The 20,790-nt window shown below is 41.2% G+C and overlaps 1 protein-coding gene across 26 annotated transcripts in view; it reads left to right on the top strand.

Annotated features, from left to right (window-relative positions):
- CAMK2G (calcium/calmodulin dependent protein kinase II gamma) overlaps positions 1-20,790 on the top strand; it is a 291,189-nt gene that overhangs the window by 255,297 nt on the left and 15,102 nt on the right. For 8 of the 26 annotated variants that reach the window (XM_088475571.1, XM_088475595.1, XM_088475558.1 and 5 more), the window contains 4 exons: positions 1,073-1,105; positions 15,203-15,271; positions 17,538-17,582; positions 19,744-19,792. In XM_088475571.1, coding sequence (XP_088331697.1) covers positions 1,073-1,105; positions 15,203-15,271; positions 17,538-17,582; positions 19,744-19,792 — 196 coding nt within the window. The remainder of the gene's footprint in view (positions 1-1,072; positions 1,106-15,202; positions 15,272-17,537; positions 17,583-19,743; positions 19,793-20,790) is intronic. The other 18 variants (XM_088475565.1, XM_088475586.1, XM_088475596.1 and 15 more) reach the window with 3 other exon arrangements.

Here is a 20,790-nt window from a genome sequence, read left to right as displayed (position 1 = left end):
GGATCTATTAAAATATCTGAGATAAAAAACATCACAACCTTATAAATGCACTGCTGATTGAAATCAGTGAGAATTATTATTTTTATTTTTTTTAAATGGAAAAAGTTTAAATGCTATTATGGAACAAAAGTGGCTGCCAAGCGGCTTGCTGGTGCACGTGGAACATAATCGCCAGCATGCTACAGTACTGTTTTCTTGTTTTGCCACCAGCCCCATAGTTTTCAGTGGAGCTGGAGGTCAGTACCTATGTAACCAATCACAAGCGGCCAACATCTAAGCATTTGCTTATGATTGGCTGAGCTTTTTTCATTCATTTTTATGGTATTTCTGCACCCACTGCCTCATATTGGAGTTTGAGGGTTGAATAAAAGTTTTGTTTATGGTGATTTTAACTCCTGAAAAGAATCAATTGATCTTCCCTATAATTTTCTTTTAAAGGCATCCTCATTTGAGGACTGTTCCATTTTGTAGTTCCGGAACAGGTATGCACTTATGCAACTGTCCAACTCTTTACTAATTTTAGTTTATAATTACTTGTAGACTAGTAATTTGAGGTTGTAATATCTTTTGAAACATTTAGTTTGCAAAAGAAAAGCATAAACAGAAGGTTCATTTTACCATACAGTAAATGATCCATATGGAAACAGATTTTGAAATAGGTAGCCACAAATGCTTGTTCTAGTGGCCATCTTGGATGTTACATTCATATAATCTGCTCACAGAGGCAAGTGTTTTTTTTTTTCATTATTTTTTTTTACCACTACGAATGTAAAGAATAAGATCACAGTTTACTATTAAAATCGCCTTGGATTGTATACTGGGAGTTGGCAGTTAGTTTTCCTGCGCTTCTATATGTCTTTGTTGTGTTTAATCCTTTATTTGATTGGTTGCTTGTTTTTTGTTTTTTTTTGCTCTCTGCTGGGACTGGCTCCCCCACTCTTGCCTCACTAACGTGGTCTACCGTTGTCTGTTCTTTCCTTTTCTTTTTTATTACCATGCCCCTATTCCTTCTTTATCTATCTGCTTCTATCTATCTCGTTTCTTACTCTTTTCCCTCCTATGGTCTGTCTAGAAAAGGAAATCCAGCTCCAGTGTGCATTTAATGGTGAGCACCTATCGTCGGCTGCCGTGCCTCACTGCATTGCTCTCCACCTCACCTTTCACATGCATGTCTTGCTTGCATACATCACCATCAACTGCATGCTCCTGTAGGCAACATTATGCCCACCTGATTTCATTGTCACCATGAGACCCTGGTCCAGTCCTTGCTTTGTATACTATACTCCCTGTCCATTTCATTCTAGTTATTCTGCAATGTATGAGAAAACTACAGACCGTGATTGACCAAAATGACTTAACATATGTGTAGTGTGGCAGTGCCATGGAAAAGGATGTGGAACCAGTGTGAGATTAAATATTAGCATCCCTTTTTTCATTGTTAGGAAATGGGTGTCCGATATTTTCTAAATAAGTATTTAGTGCATCTGTATGATCAGGACTTTCCCTCTCTACGTGGAGTCAGCTTCATTTTAGCATACTATGGTATATTTAATATACAAAGAGCAGTGCCGTGACGTAACCAAGAGCAGTGTTAAAATTTGGTAATTGGTTGTGCACATCGTTGCTCCTTCCACTGTGCTACATACAAGTTCTGAAGCTATGTGTATATGCAATATAAAGGGCAATTCTAAAATACATATTTTACATTTAATATATGTTAAAAAAAAAGTACCATATATATTATAATTTTTATTTGTAATCAGCTATAATTATTAGATCCAAATAATTAATATATTAAAAGGAAATTGTCATCTTTCATTGGTTAGGTAGTCTAAAGCTGGGAACACGGTATACTATGTGTGTACGCAGTGACTGCACAACGCATTGGAACATACACACTATACGATCCGAGGTACGACTGCGCGATATATTGTTCCATGTTGCATTTAGCAGCATGGCATCATTCATTGCATCATCCCATCTGCTGTGCAGCATTGCAGATGGGACAATGCGATGAATGACCAGCTTGTACGCACAGTAGAGCGTACACACTATGGGCGGAATTCAATTGATTATGCGGTCCGGACCTCCCGTCTAAAGTGACAGGAGATCGCGGGCCGCTATTCGATTGCTGCCGTTTGGGCGCCCAAACAGGTCACTTTTCGCACGTTTCAGTTTTCATCCCCCTGGGGCTGCGAGCTGAAATGTAGCGCTGGCAGCTGATCGCGTCCGACAGGAGCAAGAATTGAATAGCTCAGTCAGGCGCGATAGGGTTGGAATCAACTGAATTCCGCCCTATACGATCCACGCGATATATCATACCGATCCATCTTATAGTGCGTAAATTGTCTCGGATGTGGAGGGTCTGTCTTCATTGGGAAGAGTATCACAAATAGTCCTCTGCATATCACTAATAATCTGCTGCGTATGTCTTTCCCTCTACCATATAATTTAGCAAACATCAATAGCATTAAGTGGCTAGCTTCTCGCTAATGTCTGCAAATAACATAGTGTTAGGTGATATATGATGATCATGGCTGCTAGAGAGTGTCTCTGGCCAACAGAACAGCATCGGCTATGGGTTCTGTTCAATCTTGACTCTTTGGATCAAGTATAACTGAGACAACACAGCTCAAACATTTTAATATGGACCTGAGAATAGTTTGCTTTGTGTCTAAACCGACTTGCAGTTCTTGCTAGTTACCACTTATGACCAATGCAATGTCTTAAAATGAATAATGTTTTTCAGCATTTCATGACTTTCTTTGTATCTAGTCTGTGGAATAAAACTATACTCTTTCACACAATAAATGTGGTCATCATTTTGGCATTGTGAACGTCGACAAGATTTACCGCACTTGTCTACTGTAGTGCAGCTTCCATTTTGCAGTGTGGCTTATACCCATTTTACACTAAATTCCCTTTTCTGACTCAGTATTTGGAACAGTATTTGGTTCCAAACCAGGACAGACTCTGGACATACCCCCTTCAGACCGAGTGCAGTGCGAACGGCACTGACCCGAGAATAACACGGGTCAGCTCTGTTCGCACTGCACTCTGCTGCAGTGGCACTGGTTTGCCGGTGCTTGCAGATGAGGTCTTCTCCAAGCAGCGGAAAATCCATAATTCTCAATAGGACCCGGGTCGTTCCCATGTTAAACCCTGCAAGCTACTCTGGTCGGGTTGCCGGGTCACTCGACCCGGAAATCCAGCCCTGGCCTCTTTCGCATCTAGCAGCAACCCGGCCTTACAGATGTGTCCTTTTGCTCTGCAAACGTGCGCAAGCATTGCGCCATGCGATTTGCCACGTGCGCTATGTCGATCCTATGGTTCGCAGATGTGAACGCAGCTCACGAACCAGCAAAGATACAAGTGGACAGATCTGTAACTGCTAGTCTGATAGGGGTATTACTGTGGTAGTCACTTTGCACCTGAATCAGAGATGTACGCTAATCCGATGGATAGCGCATACAAAGGATTGCACATGCGCATGTGCAGCCATCTCTCTGCAAGTCTGCTCGCAGTGCCTCCCAGTCAATCAGGCTGCGGCGTTTGGGTTAGGGTTGGGTTGCTGGGCAGCATTCCTGGAAATGGGGGCGCGTCACCCTGGTTGACCAGGAGGGTCTAGGCCAGGATCATGCGTCAATGAACGCAAATTTCCTGGCCTCACAAGCCCCCACCTCTAAATTACAAGCTGCCAGGACCAGGTCAGGTTGTGGTATGCTTTAGCTGGCGCAACCCACCAATGGTTGCGATGGTGACCCCAGGCTGCGACCTCAGCTGCTGTGCTGGGATCTGATGCAACAAGGAGGTGTCTGTTTCCTACAGACACCTCCTGCTACATTTGCATTTTACGGAATTGCACTGCCACTTGTGTGCAGCTCTACAATTCCATCCATCTCTGACTCAGGCCCTTTGTTCAGAATATTTATAAGGTTAGTTTCAGTTAATTTTTCAAAATGCTCTAAGTTGTTTAGGCACCAACTAGTGCAACATTATATATTTCTTGATTTTATTATTTTTTACACAACACTCCTAAAGCTGCCCATCCACTACTAGATGCGGGGACGATGGCACATTTACGATGCAGTCATCTCCCACGGGCTGATGTGCATGTTCAGACGCTCAGTGTATGCAGGTCAATCATCCCCAGTTGGTCGTTATCGCTCAATCGCTAGGTTTAATCACCCAGTGGATGGGCAGCATAAATGATGAAAACACAACAAAACCAGACAATGTTGTAATTAGAGCACACTATGTTTTTATTTTTTACATCTGTATAAACTTTGGTATGCATACCATAATGTGATTGTGGTGGATTCAGTGGTCGAAGTGGGGCGGTATACCGCGGTATGACATACCGCCACTTCCCGGCCCCACTTCGTTTTAGATGTAGAAAAGAATGCACCAGCGCTGGGATCCAGTATGGGATCCCAGCGCTGGAACTGCGGCGGCAATGTGTTAAGATGTGTCCCGCAGGGGACACATCTCAATCGGGGCAGTGGTGGCGCTGACATGTAGCCGGGACAAAGTACCTGGTCCCGGGTGCACTGTAAGCACCACGTACTGGACGGCTGCCAGCCAATCACGAGGCTCGCAGCCGCCAGCCAATCGTGGGACTCGCGGCCGCAAGCCAATTACAGGGCTCGCAGCCGCCAGTCAATGAGAAGCTACCAAATGGCAGCTTCTCATTGGCTCGCAGCGGCACCAACGAGAAGCTGCCAAATGGCAGCTTCTCATTGGCTCGCAGCGGAGCCAGATAAACTGGAGGGAAGACCCGAGGATCCCGGTGGCTCCACTCCAGCAGCGCAGGTAAGAGGGAATTAGAGAGAGGGGAGGGTGTGAGAGAGGGGCAGACAGAGGCAGGCTAACTATTGTAGGGGGTGAAAGAGAGAGGGAATCAGTAAGGGCAGGGTGTGAGAGAGGGGAGCAGGCAGGGAGAAGTGTGTGCGTGTGTGTGTGTGTGTGTGTTAGAAGTACATTGGAGTGATATGGAAGCAGGGGCCCATAGGGGGGGGGGGGGGAGATTCAATCTCCATACCCCCACCTCTAAATTACCACTTCGAGCACTGGGTGGATTCCTTGGGGTCGCTACATACCCTTCAAAATACCTCTGTTGTATGCTGATATTTCATCTGTTTTGTACCATTTATGGAATGCGAGATTTGTGTTGCTACTGTAATATTTGCAGTCTGAGTCTCAATCATAAGACCAGTAACATGTTATGATTGTAGACCATGTACATGGATCTAAATTAAGAGGAAACAAATTAGGTTCAGTTCCATGTAAAGATATTATGAAAACACCAGGTGTGTATAGATTTCTTCCTCTGTAGACTTGCTTTACCGTACACATTTTGTTTTGTGGCGAATTAAAACTTTGTAATTTAAGGTCATAAGCATGTATTTATATTGATGGATAGGTGCTATTAAATTTAATATGTTCATATTTGTAAGTGGTTGAGTGCTGTAGGATTTGTGCTCTTTTGTATGCTTTTCAGATACTCCTGAGAATGCACTACACATCAGAACAAATTAATGCTACAGGATTGAGCAATGCCATTTTCTATATAGAAGTACAGTTATGTATGTTTCGCAGGACAGATAAAAGCATTAGTCTATTGAGACAGAGGAAGAATAACCATAGAGAACAACTACAGCTCAAAATAGCTGTGAAAAGGGATTATTGTATAAAATGTTAACCAAACAAAATAGATAAAGTCCTCATTGATATTTATTTTTAAAAAATAATAAGTAACACACATCATTGTATGCCTTTAGAGAGGTTTTAGGAAGTCATCATTTGAATCGGCAATAATGATGTACAGATGTGTCCTCATACAACTAGCATCAATACGCTGCGGCCATTTGCCAGGCATTTTCTGCAGCACTACTCTGGCACATCAAAGAGGTAAGTATGAAAAAAAAAAAAAGTATGGACCCTGCACCCATTATAAATACGCCCCTGTCAATACGTCATGTGGCATGAGACGCCCCATGTGACTGGGCCGCTCCGAGAGGTGTATCATACTTTTCTTTTTTCTATTTCTATAAATTTTGCGGCAACAACACCAAAGTTTACTACAGAAGCTAGACTGCGACATGAACAGCACAGGAATTCATGTATTAAACATGTACAAGTCACAGATGAAGCACAACTGAACTTGGTGTGAGAAGCAGCCTCGGCTGCTGCATTATAGCCCCCCTTATACATATTCAGACTCATTTGCACACAGATGTACAAATTGTGCACGCCAAATCCATCAGTGTAATCTACAGCGTAGTTTTTTTTCTCCCCATTTGTTTTATTTATGCAACAATACGCAATGCCTGTATAGATATAGATTTTTATATATATATATATAGAGAGAGAGAGAGAGAGAACTGCTTGACGTTTATGTACCATAAAAACTTGAACACATCAGATAGAAATGGGCACATTCAGAAAATGTTACTTTATTTCTATTTTTACATACAACTTCTGAATGTCCACGTAAAAACACAAACTACTAAAGGTATATACACACAAAATTGACGACAACATGTGTTTTGTGTGTGCTTTATTGTTCACTGTTGGTTTGAAGAATACATGCAATCTTTAGAATTAATTTCATAATTAGGTGCCAAAGGTAAAACTTTTCCAGCAGTTTTTGGTTTCCAGGATTTCCATAACTTTGAATACATTTTTATGTAGAGGGATTTTCACCACCATCAACAGGACAGAAGGAGTGGATGATATACACTATTCAACTAGTGCTATCAGCACTTTTCATTATGTTTGCTGTTAGATTGCACAAATGACTAGGTTTGTGTTTCAAAGATATTGCTGCTCCAACCAAACTGGCTGCATGTCCTGTTTCACTTAAAACCTATGTACTTAAACCAGGGCTTGACAAATGTTTCTAAAATCTAGGAACCAGGATGAAAGTGTAGGAGCCAGATCACTGTCCCCCAAAAAATTACAGGAGTGATTGAGGAGCACAGCTCTGTGTGTTATGCAACTGTTATACACACTATACTAGTCCACAAAATGGTCACAGTTGAATGGATATAGTCACATGGAGGTCCCCTCACTGCTCTGCACAGCTCCCCTGCTCCACCCCCCACCCTCCGGTAATAACGGACCACATTTCATATAAAATAATGGTGCCAGAAAGTACCACAGAACTCCCTCCCCTCATGGTCACACCGCAATACCACTGTGAAGCCGCTCTGCAATCCCTGGCCATGCGTAGACCCTACTACCGGAGAGCTCTATGCAGCCAGAGATAGGAGACAGTAGACAGCCAGGACGTACAGAAGGATCAGTGTAGACTAGGACAGACAGCATGGTTCAGAGCAGGACAGGAGGAGTCAGCGCAGGATGGGACGGACAGGATGAGTCAGCGCGGGATGGGACGGACACAGGCACAGCAGTCACCGCAGATGACACTCAGCACATGCACTACTGTGCATGAAATGAACGCCGCAATACTGTAGGCACGCATCTCCGCAGGGGCTGTTGAGGATCTGCTTCCTCCCTCACTGCAAAATCTGGTAGCCAGGCAGCAAAAGCTGGTAGCCATGGCGACCTGGCCCCTGGGATTTGTCAAGTCCTGACTTAAATTGATTTTGATTGGGATCAGCGCTTGTATTGTACCCACAAATGTGACCAGTTAGGGGTAAAAGTTGTATTATTCTAGTCTAGTTTTCTCCCGACATTAGTACATTCTGTAGAAAGCTCTGTGGTCTACATACATGAAGTTTTTTGAATAAGGAACAGAGAAAAGTCATATGTGGGAGCAGCTGCTTGTGGGCCTATACCGGTCTCCTGTCCTTTTCATCAATAACAGAGACTGCTGCTAGTGATTTCAGAGATGGGATAGCCGCAAACCTTTTACAGACCATTTATCTTTAATAACAAGTGTGCATCACTGCAGAAAATACTCCGTTATTTGCCAAACTCACAGCCACTACTAGCAAATAGCTGTAACTATTAACTGCAATGAAAGATGGAAATTATAGTGTTTTATCATGTAAAATACCCCCATTCAGACAAGTACCAAATTACAGACGAGCACTAAGTAATCACTGCTGCTAGACAAACATCAGAGGTGTAGATGAGGACTGGTAGCTAGGATAAGCATTGTAGTTTAACATATACAATAAGTAAATGTTATTAGGGACTTGATTATCTTGTACAGTATAAGCATCCATTACCCTCGACGACAGTGATGCAGGGGTAGACAGATGTATTTTTTTTTATATAAGTTTAATGCTTTAAGAGATTTGAATAGCCACGAGCAAATCAGACAGTATGTATGGTATGCAGCCGAGAAGCCGGCGGATCTACTCCCGACAGCCGGCTTCCCGACTGTCATATCCCGACAAGGGTATAAAGTCATTAGACATACGCTGGGAGCCCGACGCCCGGCATCCCGATCGAAGGGATAGCCACGCAGGGGGGGAAGGGTTAGGTTTAGGGTTCCCGGGTGGGGGGACTTAGGGTTAGGCACCCCCCCGGGAGGTTAGGTTTAGGTTAGGGGAAGGGGGGGTTAGCGTTAGGCACCCCCCTGGCAGACTTAGGTTTAGGCGGCGGGGAATCGAGGAGTTAGGTTTAGGCACTGGGGGGAAGGTTAGGGTTAGGCACCCCTAAGGGAGGGTTAGGGGGTAGAAATAGGTTAGTATATACTTACCTGGGGACGATTGGAATTTCCTCCTCTGCCGGGATGCCGCTGTCGGGATTCCAACCGCCGGGCATGGGTCCAGCGGTAAATCATACCGATTCCGTATGTACAGTTATTGGATCTAGAATTTGGTTCTGGACACTGAACCTGCATGCCCGTAAACAGAGTGTAAATACTGGTCAAGTGATGGTGTCAGATTGTTTATGGGTAGTTTTAGATGCTTGGACAGTGTTGCTGAAATTAATGCAAATCATAGACAGACAAATTGATAGATAGACAAATAGATTGCAGACAGTTCGACAGACAAATAGAGAGGCAGATAGATTTTACAGACAAAAATTTACTATAAGCATCTATGTAAGAAAAATGCCCAATGTCTACTTAATTTAGTATCATTTTGTTTTTTTAATCAAAGGCAATACAGTACAGGCTTATACCACTATATCTGCCAGAATTATCACTAGGGGGTACATACTACTTTCCAAAGTTAATATACTAGGGCCAAGGTAAGTTAAAATAAATAAATAATCTATGCCTCCATTTCAGGTTCATTCAGTCCAGAAATGTCTGTGAAATATGTAAGTAACTCAGAGTGACCCTGTTGAAAAGGATGTTGGTAGTTATGTAGAGCTAGCGCTAGAGTCTTCCTTAAAGATGCCCATAAACAGGCAGATGGCATCACTCAGAGCATCAAACATCTGGATCTATGTCCAGTTCAGCCACAATTCTGTGGAAAGGTCTGGCCATTTGACATTGGGGGGGTCTGAGCAGTTGGATTCTATAATGCCAAAGAATTGCGATTAGATGATGAACACAGATGCAGTCTGATCACATTTACCCGTGAAGTCTGAAACCACCCTATCTGCTCCAGGATTTGTTGTGTGTTTAGGAGTTTGGGCACCTAAAGGTCTGCGAGCTGTAGATCTGTGCACTTTGTCACCCTTAAGCTTTTGGCATCTTGCCCACAGTGTACCTGCCTTCTTGATTATGTCACTGCAGCTAATTGATCCTCAAGCTAGTCAGCTGCTAGGATACAGTCAGGACAGCGCTGTCAGAGAGATTTCTTTGTAAAAGATTACTTGAAACTGCAGCTCTGTTGGTTCTGACATTACAAACCTCTTAGTAGAGCTGTGATAGGAAACTTAATATGTAGTGACTCATACACCATGGACATCTGGATGAGCTGTTGTTTCAGTTTAAAAATAAATTGCTGGGACAGTTTAACCCCTTCCACTGATGGGGAGTTCAGTTAAAAATTAACAAATGCTAAAGGGAAAGCATATCACGGGCAGTACATTACTTGATAGAATGTAAATATTTGCTGGCAAACTTTTATTCTGTGATCCACATTTATATTTCTGCCTGGTGCGAACTACGGTCAGCATTTTATCTTTTTACCTATTTAGAGTCTCAATGAGGTGTCATTGTTTGATACAGACATTTTATCACCAGTTTGGTGACTGTGCTGTATACACCTCAAGTAATCGGCCTTCCCGTATACTCTTTGATAAGAGGGATATCAGTAGGTGAGGCTGACTTCTGTACATTACTCTTGCTGAATTCAATTAGGTGCGAGTTTGCGCATGTGAGTTTGTGTCATGAAACTCTCATACACGAATGCACACACCCGAGAAATGCGAGATCCAATTACAAATCCCGATTCATGGTAGTCGAGATTACACAACTTTTCTACAAAATGCGACCTGGGAGAAGTGCATGAAAACGTGGGGAAATCACATGGGCCCCCAAAACTGTGGCAACTAAGATAGCGGGTCTATACTTCTATATGGACCCGCTATCTTAGTTGCCATGCTCTTAGTGGCCCATAAGGAAAGTACTGGAGGTTCTTAAAAAGTGACAAAATGGAGGATTTTTGCTCCTTTTATTAATGGTTGAAAAATTATAGCAAGCAAATGTTTTTTTCATCAAGTAAAGTCTTTACAGCATTTTGGGGTACAGAAAAATGTCTGAAGAGTAATGTTTCAGTGTTTTAGACAAGAATGTAAAAAGTTGGAATAAACACTTTTACCTCTCATCTGCAAGTTCAAAAACCCCTCTCCCATCAATATAACACGTATACATACCTTTCCCATATCATTTACTACTCCACGTTGCTGAAGTTGAAACAGAATATAATTCACATTGTGCAAGACCCACTCATTGGATATAAATCAGATGGCGATAATAGTTATGATATGGGTATACTCAAATGTGTCTATATCAGGTGTCTGAAAGTCCTCGGTGGTGCAGCTAGGCTAATCTATATGGTCAGGTCAGGGATATAATAGCTTTGAGGGGAATCAGTATGTAATACTGGCTGTCGGGATGCCTCCTGTCAAAATACCCACAGTGGCATCCCGATGGTTGGTTAACTGAGAGGGGTTGGGTAAGTATACATACCCTCCCCTCTTTTCCCCCTAACCCTCCCTTCTTGTAGCCTAACCCTTCCCAACCTGCACCCTAACCCTCCCCGTTAGTGCCTAAACCTAACCCCCCTTTGTGCCTAAACCTAACCCTTCCCTCTTAGTTCCTAACCCCCACCCCCCCAAAAAAAAACCTAACACTAACCCCGCTATGGTACCTAAACCTAACCTTGGCGGCTAATAAGATGCCCCGGACTAACCTGGTTCTGGCTGGCGTCTGTCTGTGTCTGTGTAAGATAGGCGTCTGTATTTCAACACCTATTTTAAGACCCATGTCTGACTTCCAGCGTTGGGATTGAGACCGGCGGCATGCTGTCAGTCCGTCTGCTAACTATATCCCGCTCTGAGGGTCTCTGTTGAGGAAAGGGGGATATCTGCATACTGTTCTGCTATGTGGGGTAAGATAAGAAGACATTGGGTTACACTGCCTACTCACATCTACAGTGCAACATCTCTGCATCCCATGTCCAATAGTGACAAATTAGTGAAGAGAGACTGGCACTCTAATGATAGGCAACCAGACTTTTTTCACTACTGTATTAGCATCAATCTGGCATTTACCCAAATTGGCACACACAGACACTCACCACAGGGACCTGTGTCTAGTTTGAGCACAGATGTAGTAGTCTTATTGGGTGAGATATGGCATTTCTGATGCTACAACCAAGCAGCTGGTCACTTTTGGTATGACTGGAGCCTGATAGTGCATTCAGGAGATTACTGCACACAGTTGCCCAAGGGCGACAAGCTTTGCCATGGCAATTCCAATAAATATCACTTGTGGTTCACACTAAATACTTGTGAATTGTTCCGGCTAACCTCAGATACTGTATTTTAGACTAAAATTAACATCAACTGTTCTGTGAGAAGAATGGCAACATTTAGTTCTCCATCTGAAGTCATGTGAATCAACATAGCTGCAACTGTTAGTTCCAATATGTCGGTTTCTTCATTTCTCTTGAAAATGTAATTTTATTTGCTGATGACCATGTTTCTGGATGTGATGCCCACATGTCATGTGATGTCAGAGGGGGAAGAAAACGTGGGAGGATTTCAGCGGACATATATACATAAAACACATAGAGCCGTATTCAATAAGTCCAAGCTGGACTTTTCGCTCCACATCGGAGCTTTTCCTGGGATAAAGTATCAGGCGCGTGCCCGCTTTATCCCCATATTCAATTTAAAACCAGCCAAAACTGGTCCCGGCGAATTGGGATTGGCGAAAAAAAACGGGAATTTTAGGGAAATAATTGTAGGACCCCCCTAAAGATGTTCAGACCTCGGGGATCACTATGGGTACCCCCATTTTTGCCTGCAAAAGAAAGTCGGGTTTTTAAATAGCCGCACAAGGTGTTTTTTCCCGACATAAGTGATGCAGAAGAACACTTAGGTTATTTTTTTCATTTTTTTAAGTAGTCCCATCAAATTTTGGGTACATGAAAATGGGGGTAAGCATTTTTTAAGTCCCTAAAATTATTTTTCAAAATTCTTCAAAAATGCACCTGCCGCTAGCACCTGCATTCTAGAAAACACCTGCCGCATACATGGGGACCCCTCCCTGAGGCTATTCTGCTAATTTAATAATTTTTTCTAACACTTTTTTTTTTTTTTTTGAAACCCCAAAATTAGTTAATTATTTGGGGTGTCCTGATTTTTTTTTTATTTTTTTTTTGACACAGTTCATTTTGAAATGACATTAGCAGGGGTGCAGGCTAATTTTTTTAAGCCTGCGCCCCTAAACCCCAATTCTGCACTTTTTTTGCACTTTTCGAACCTGCGAAGTGTCTTTGAAATTGAATACGGAGATAATTGAAACATGCAAAAATTATGTCATTGGCGATAATTTATCACCGATTCCGACTTTTCGCATCCGAATTGAATACCCCCATAGTCTAGCTGCCAAACACAACTGGCTCACAGACTCTCAGAGGGAAGGAAGATGTTTTAATGAAAACAGAGCTCGTAAGGGCATTCTCAAGCCTCTCTGTTCACTATCTTATGAATGTAGTTTCCATGGTAGCCGCATTCCACTGGGAAATGAGAAGAATTATTCATCATTGATAGCAGACTTATGTGACATGAGCGATTTGTGCAGGCAGCAGAGGTTATTAGTGATCACACTGTCACTACTGTATGTGACCGCAAATCAAGGTTAGTCTTCTAATTTAAACAATACAAAATATGGGTGCACAAATAAGGTTGCTTGCTGTTAAAAAATTATTTTTGTTTACAAATATATCTGTGCACCAGAAAGACTATGCACAATAAAACCTCATACATAAATTAAAATCTTTTTTTATTGGAAAACCATTATCAGTTGGCCAGACTCTTTTGCAGCATATGTAGCATACTCGGCAGGTCAATGGTTGATCTAGCATGCTGGATCAATATTATACAGTAATAGAATTGTAACCAGATGGCAGATTTTTCTGTATAGAGTTGAACAGTGAATGAAAGCAGCTATATTTCAGTTGAGGTAGTTTTATACCTTTTTTATAGCAGGAATTTTCTGGATTTTTTTTCCCAATACTTTTTTGTTCTTTTGTACACACATTGGAGATCAAGTACACAGTGTAATACCAGCTTTGGACCTGCTGTCTGCAGTGTTGTCCATATTTCTGTTGGCATCACAGGTTTGCAGAGCCAGGTAGAGACCTTTGTGCTGGGGCAGAAGTTTGCATACGGTAGGTTGAAGACAGGAGTTGGGCAGAGTGGGGCTGCTAAGTCAGGTCAGCGTTTCTCCTAGATTTGCAGAGCAGAAATTAGATTTTCTTTTGAGTGCAAGATTATTAAAATGAAGAGTTGAAAGGCTGCGTTTAGTAGCGTTCTTTGCTTTGCTGAGAGAGAGACAGCCATTATCATAGTGCAATAGGATTTTGCACAAGCTTAGTTCTGGTGGTTTTTGGATCTTCTTTTATACATTTAATGGACATCATTGTGCTCAATCATAGTACTTTAGCTGAAAAACTCATCTCCAGTGTGGTCACCACAATGCAATGAAAAGCTTCACACAAAATGTAATAATTACAATGCCAATGTCCTCTCATTTCCTGATTACCTTATACCATACATGAGGATAAATGAAGCCGCATATTAAGATGCAGAAAAGTGCTATTTGTAGAGTATTCGCTTGTGATTGTCACCTCCATGCTTTTTTTGTGAGTGTGGCCACAGTAAGCTTTATACATAAATATTTTCCTACTAAATTGTAATTAACTAGGTGCATCATTTGTAGAACCTTAATAAGAACTCAAATTTATGTTTTTTCAATGGCAAAATATGGGGCTGTTTTAGGGCGATAGAATAATACTAACATTTTTATTCCATAACACAGTCAGGAAGAGGTCAATAGTAACGTGGTGAGTATGGTGTTCTTAAAATAATTTTGGTGCAGCACAAGTTGGTTAGTGTTTGTACATATTAGGTTATTGTTCAAAAAGACAGTGTACATTTTGCTCACCTTAATTAGGTGTTTACAGACAGAATTATATAACATGTACATGGGGATTGTCATCATGGTAACACATAAACCAGGAAATAGCAAGTGTATGTGGCCAAGCTAAAAATGCCACACCAGCCACTGATTTACTGAGAATTATAGATCAACTACTTGTGGAAGGCAATGGGCTACCCAGCCCATGTAGCAAGCCTCTGGACCTTCTATTCAGCCTATCATGCAACTACCCGTGCTATTGTCCCAGCTTGGCTGCCATATCACGACCATACCTAGTCTGCTGTCGTCTGTGCCTTTTTATCATTTTCAGTGTCTTTTTAGACATTATGCCACAGTCTTCTAAAATGAGTTACTGTATGTATCATGTCCCCTATGTATTTTTGTCTTTGCTTTATTACATTATGCTCCAATAGTTTCATTAGTAAATTAAGTGATCACTATGGATTCAGAACATTTTCAGTCTGTTTCTGTCCCATTGCTCTTCATTTCATCTGGCAGCATTGTTAAAGCTATATCCATACTCTCTGGTTTCAGAGTAAACCACAGTTTTCTCCAGTATATGTGTCTTTGGGAGGAGGAAACAAAACATTTTTCTTGTGACCGCTTAAACCAGTTCACCGCATCAGCAGGACTAAACCATCTGTTTTTCTATCTCAGCCGCAGACCAACAACAAAAACAGCATAGTAAGCCCAGCAAAAGAAAACCCCCCATTGCAGACAACAATGGTATAATCCCCGTCTACTATTCTTTCTGGGTTTTCAATGTCTGGGATGTGAGCAGTGGGAATGCTGCTTGTGCTGTGACATCCAAAATTCATGTTTGCATTTTATTTTACTTCCGCTCTTGTTGTGTTCATGTTTTAATTTGTTTGGTATATGGTTACTGTCGTTTATCTCTGTAACATTCTGGGGAGGTAATTGGCAATGGCCTCCTGGAATTCCCAAATGACTGGCGTCTACAAATTAAACTAACCCAGTCCCCTAAACCTTTTCACTGCCTGAAGTCACAGCATCGTAACACCGTTTCAGTGATTACATTCAGTAGTGAAAAGGTAAAGGATCCAGGTGTCCAACTGCATCAGGTGTAGGAGTGGAAAGGAAAACACTAACACGAGATCTAACTCATCGTCATGGTTTACTAAGCTGGTACTGCATTCTCTCAAAAAAAAGCCTTGCACTATAGAGTTCTAGAATGAATACATTCTCGTCAACTTTGTCACGATGAAACTGTGTTCTTCAGCGTTAATCAAATCAGTTTAATTTAATTCTTTATGTTCAGTTACAGAAGCAGAAGTGTTACATGAGTACCAATTAGGATGCATAGATTACCTACTTAGGCCACTATCTAGCCACTAGATTCCCAACCTACAGTATGGAGCGTTAACTCCAAAAGAAGAAGCACCTCAGATTCAAAGGGTCATTCTGTTAAATATAACTCAAAATAACATAACTTTTTTGTTTAATCCAATCTATATAACCATTCTCAGAAGGGATGAGGGATGTCTTGGTATAGTATTTTATGGGGTAGTTGGGAAATTTACATAGGAAGGACTTCGTATAAACAACTCACTTTAGGGGAGTACTTGGTAAATATTTTCCAGCACATGGGAGCACATAAGACGTTTTCCCATCCTTAACAGATTTAAAGGTTACTTATCTTGTCATAAGGTAATTTTAGATTTTACCATGTTCTAGAGAGTGGAATTCCCCACAGTCTAAATTTGGTGGATCTCATGCCTTCATTGTCGAGGTATGCATGCAGTCACCAGACTAGTACCATTGACCCCAATCATGCTCTCCACTCTGTGTCATTTCCACCATTTAGTTAATTGTGAAAACTGTTTACAACTAACTCTTACCCTGGATTTTGATGTTGTTTGTTTGGAAAGCTTCACACAGGTATTAACATTTTTTCATGGTAACTGAATCGTTTTCATATGGCTGTGGCAGAGATGGGCCACATTTAGGCCTAAAATGGTCTTAATTGTAATGTCCTAATAACCATTCCAGAGTATAGCTTTGTAAGATATGTCTGACAGATATTGACACTCCATTGTAGATGAAATGGTTCTTATGGATCTTACGGCCCATCACTCACCCATAGCTCATTGAGAATTAACCCTATAGAATGGAGGCAAAGGCCATGTATTTTAGTGACCATCTATATGTAAGGTCTCAGAGCAAACAGATCAAGTGATAATTTTTAACTAATTAAAATATAAAATGTATAGTACTACAAAAAGGGAATAACCCTTCTGGTTATCATGTAGTACATTCTATTTGGTTATTTTACCATTATATAGTATTTCAAGATACTAACACCTCGTAGCATTTCATCCATGGCCTTTGTCTCTATTTGAATGTACACCATGGAATATTACACAACTGTACATGGCTCTCTTGCAGGATAATCTTCTGTATTGGTGTTAGTTTGGGGGGGTGAACTCATCACATGTCTTGCGTGGCTGTTTTCTGGCACTTGCCAAACTTTTTTGTGCTTTACTTCTTTTTTTGTTTTTGTTTTATTGTATAAAATGTAGTTGTTGTCTTTTTTGTTTTATTGTATGTGACTGACTATGTAGACATATGACAACATTTATAAAAAAATTTCAAATAATGAGGAAATGGCAAATCGCCAAATATTTCACCTGCACTTTTCATTTTGCCATGTGATGGCTTAATAAAATTATACTCTTGTAAATTTGTAGATTAAAAATACCTCCCATTTTTTCCCCTTATAAGATGTTGATGTTAGTTAACTTACTAGTGTTGATCAGCACTTGAAGTTCAGTTAAGTACTGTTCTTGCACCCACAAATATTTGTAGCATCCATGACAACTGTAGTGCAATGACTTCTGTTCTAGCGTGTGTGGAGTCTGTGCTGTACCTGCTGTACACGTGGCTGCTGTCACAGTCTTCCTGTTGCACTGCCATCTTTTCTGTTCAACATTTTCCTTGCAATATTTGACTTTTTCTCTCCACTCCTTTTTAGGAACCTCAAACGACTGTTGTCCATAACGCAACAGATGGGATAAAAGTAAGATTCAATGTAGTATTTTCTTCTCTGCTCCCGGCTTTGATACCTTTTTTAAGCCTTGCTAGCAGGACCCATTGTACAGGTCTTGGTCTACAAATTAAAACAATAATATGGAATTTGATTTTTAGATATATATGTCATAATGGGTATTGCTATCCAAATAATCTTATGATATGCAGATGTACAGTTCTTGGATAGGGATGTAGTCCGGATCCCAGAGGTAAAAACCCGACAGTCACAATACCGGCTCCAGAATCCAGACTGCCATCACAGTACCGGCTCTGGAATCCCAATAGTCAGAATCCAGACGGAGAGTTATTCAGGTGCTGAAGGGGACAGTTAGTGTTAGGCTGCATGAAGGGACAGCCTGTGGGAGGGGACTGTTAACGATAGGCTGCAGGAGGGGTGGGGTATGGTTAGGGTTAGAACACTCACCAACATGTGTCAGGACTTTGACTGACGGGATTCTGGAACCGGCATTGTGACCATTGGGATTCTGACCACAGGGATATCGAGCCCAACCCCTTGTATAATAGCAAATACTGTATATTAGGGTAGTTGCACAGGATTTTTGCTGGATTATTTTGAGTTGTGGAATTTTGAAAACCAGTCAAACAAGGTTAATCTAAAGTTATGCCTAACTTAATACTCTCCTTCTGTAGTTCACCTGGGAAAATTATCCAGGTCAAAGTAAAAGAATTATACAGCGGGTGATTTCCTGTGACATATTTTATAGGACGACTTCTTATACTTAGTTATTTGAGCAAGTAGAATAACATAAAGTATACCATGATGTTTCCTTCCATAAAACTGTATTTAATGCACAGGTCATGATACGCAGTATTTGTTAAAATTGGAATATTTAAATTATCCTTTAAGTTCTATGAGAATGGGGTGCACTTATATGCCAATGTACTATCTATTTGCACAAAATATATTAATAATCTAGTGTTTTCTCTAAAGCAAAAAAAAGGGTTGATGAATTAGAGCTGGGTTTCACAAAAATGGTGCTCAAAGCACACTAACAGTCCAGGTTTTAAGGATAGCCATGCTTGGGCACCGGTGTCTTAAGTAGTACCTCCATTATTTTGATTTAACCATGCTTGCCGACCTCTTAATTCTCCTCCCCGGGAGAAGCCTGGGGAGGAGAAGCAAGTGGGCGGAGTTGGGGGCTGGGCTCGCGTCATTAAGCCAAGCCCCCTCATGGGAATTTGCAGCGAACACCGGATATTTAAAATGGGTAGTGCTAAATGATGCGATTCTCATAGATTTGTGTCATGAGGCTCCGCCCCGAATGCACATACACACCGATCCTCGGTAATATTATCCCCATTCTGCCCACTTCACTAGGAAGTGGGCAGAAAGCGGGAGAAGTCACTACCCTTCCGGGGGTGCTGAGGGTTACCCGAAAAATTGGGAGCCTCCCGCGACTTCCGGGAGGGAAGGCAAGTGGATTTAACCATCTGTGCTCAAGCATGGATAGCCTAAAACCAGGACTGTTTGTGTGCCTTGAGGACCGAGGTCGGGAGTCACTGAATTAGAGCCTGTGGAAGCCAAGGTACTTTCTCTGGGGTACCAGTAGTAACCACAGTGGTATTCTACACTGACTGGTAACATTTCATCAACATGTTTGCACCTTCCAGCAATAACTGCACCCACTTATAGGTCAGAGTTCCAAAAGTTATAGTATTTCATGTTTTACTGAAAATAATATATTGAACAATAAACAATTTATTCTTGTTGTGACTGTCACTGAAATAGTCACGCACGCAATTGTTACATGTTAGGAATCGTGAGATATTTTAATTGCATTGTATGCTGTGTATTCACAACTTGTGGATCCGTCTGCACTGCACCTCTCCACAGTACTGTTTAAAGTTGAAATGTCCACCTACACGGTGGAGACATCCATTTTTGTCAGCTAAACCAATAATTATGAGCAGGCAGCTTGCTTATGACTCAGTGATATATTGTTCTTATTAAATGTATAAGCTGAAAAATGGTTTAGCCTGCAATTTGGTTGCTTGTGTTATGGGTAGGTGACAGGTCCAGAACATTGTGAAATGTACTGTTACTATACATCTTTTGTTAGTGTTTTCTGTATTATTATCACTTTGTTTAATATTGTGTTATAATGTACTTTTTTTTTTTTCTTTTACAGGGATCAACTGAGAGCTGTAACACCACAACTGAAGACGAAGACTCAAAAGGTAGATATATTAGTGGCAGCATGTAGCACACTGATTTGTTCCTGCAAGACGACGTGTAGCTGTTGTGTGTACTCGAATCACTGTGATTGTGCTATGCAGAGTCCTTGTTATTAAGATTGTATTTAGAGTTAAGTCGTCCTAAGTCATTTTAAGGCTATGTCCTTAAATAAAATGTCTGCACACTACATGCTCATTGCCCCTTTATCCGACGTGGCCTCTGTTATTGTACGGGGGAAAATAGGTGGCTGGTAAAGACTGTTGCTGTTGTAATACAAATACAGGACCCTCTGCATGAAACTGTTTGAATTGTACGCACCCTGTCTTAACCATGTGACTAATGGTCATATATGGGAGATACAGACCTGGTTCAGAGATGTATGTTTTATCATTATTATTTTTGTACTTTTTAAATGACTCCCCTATAGTATATTCAGTTATTTGTGTGAGTAGTATAGACTATAATAGATAACCCCTTTAATCATTATTAGCTCTACTAACAAGGTTGAAACTCCTCATTTAAAAGTTTGCAGCACAATTTTTTAAATCCCTGCATTTTGCTGTCCCTTAAATCCTACAGCTATCTTTGTTGGCTACCTACAAATTTAGTTATTTGAAGCCCAGGTCCATTGACTGGGGCTTCAGGTTACACTAAGCTACCAATAATCACATATTACTGTTTAAATATCATTAATAACTTCTTGCTGCCAGTCAACCTACAAATACGGATTCAGCTGTGTCATGGCACATTATATCCCATAACTGTATTCATTTGGCTCCAACAATATGTCTGCTAGACACTGACATTGCAGTAGTGCTCTGCTTTACCCGTGTTATTTCCATCTCTGCCAGGGAAGCACTGCCCCAGATCATAGTAACAGGATGTGTTGCATCTCATTAATAATGCAATGAATTGCTGAGACAACATGTACTTTACTAAGATGGAGCAGAGTATAGGGAGTAGGCATCAATCTTTTAAACTACATGTCGGTGCTTATTTA

The sequence above is a fragment of the Taudactylus pleione genome, unplaced genomic scaffold, assembly GCF_031769625.1.
Source record: "Taudactylus pleione unplaced genomic scaffold, aTauple2 ptg000016l, whole genome shotgun sequence".
Taxonomy (NCBI): Eukaryota; Metazoa; Chordata; class Amphibia; order Anura; family Myobatrachidae; genus Taudactylus; species Taudactylus pleione.
The sequence above is the reverse complement of the archived record's forward strand: the minus strand, read 5'-3'. Positions and strand labels throughout refer to the sequence as shown.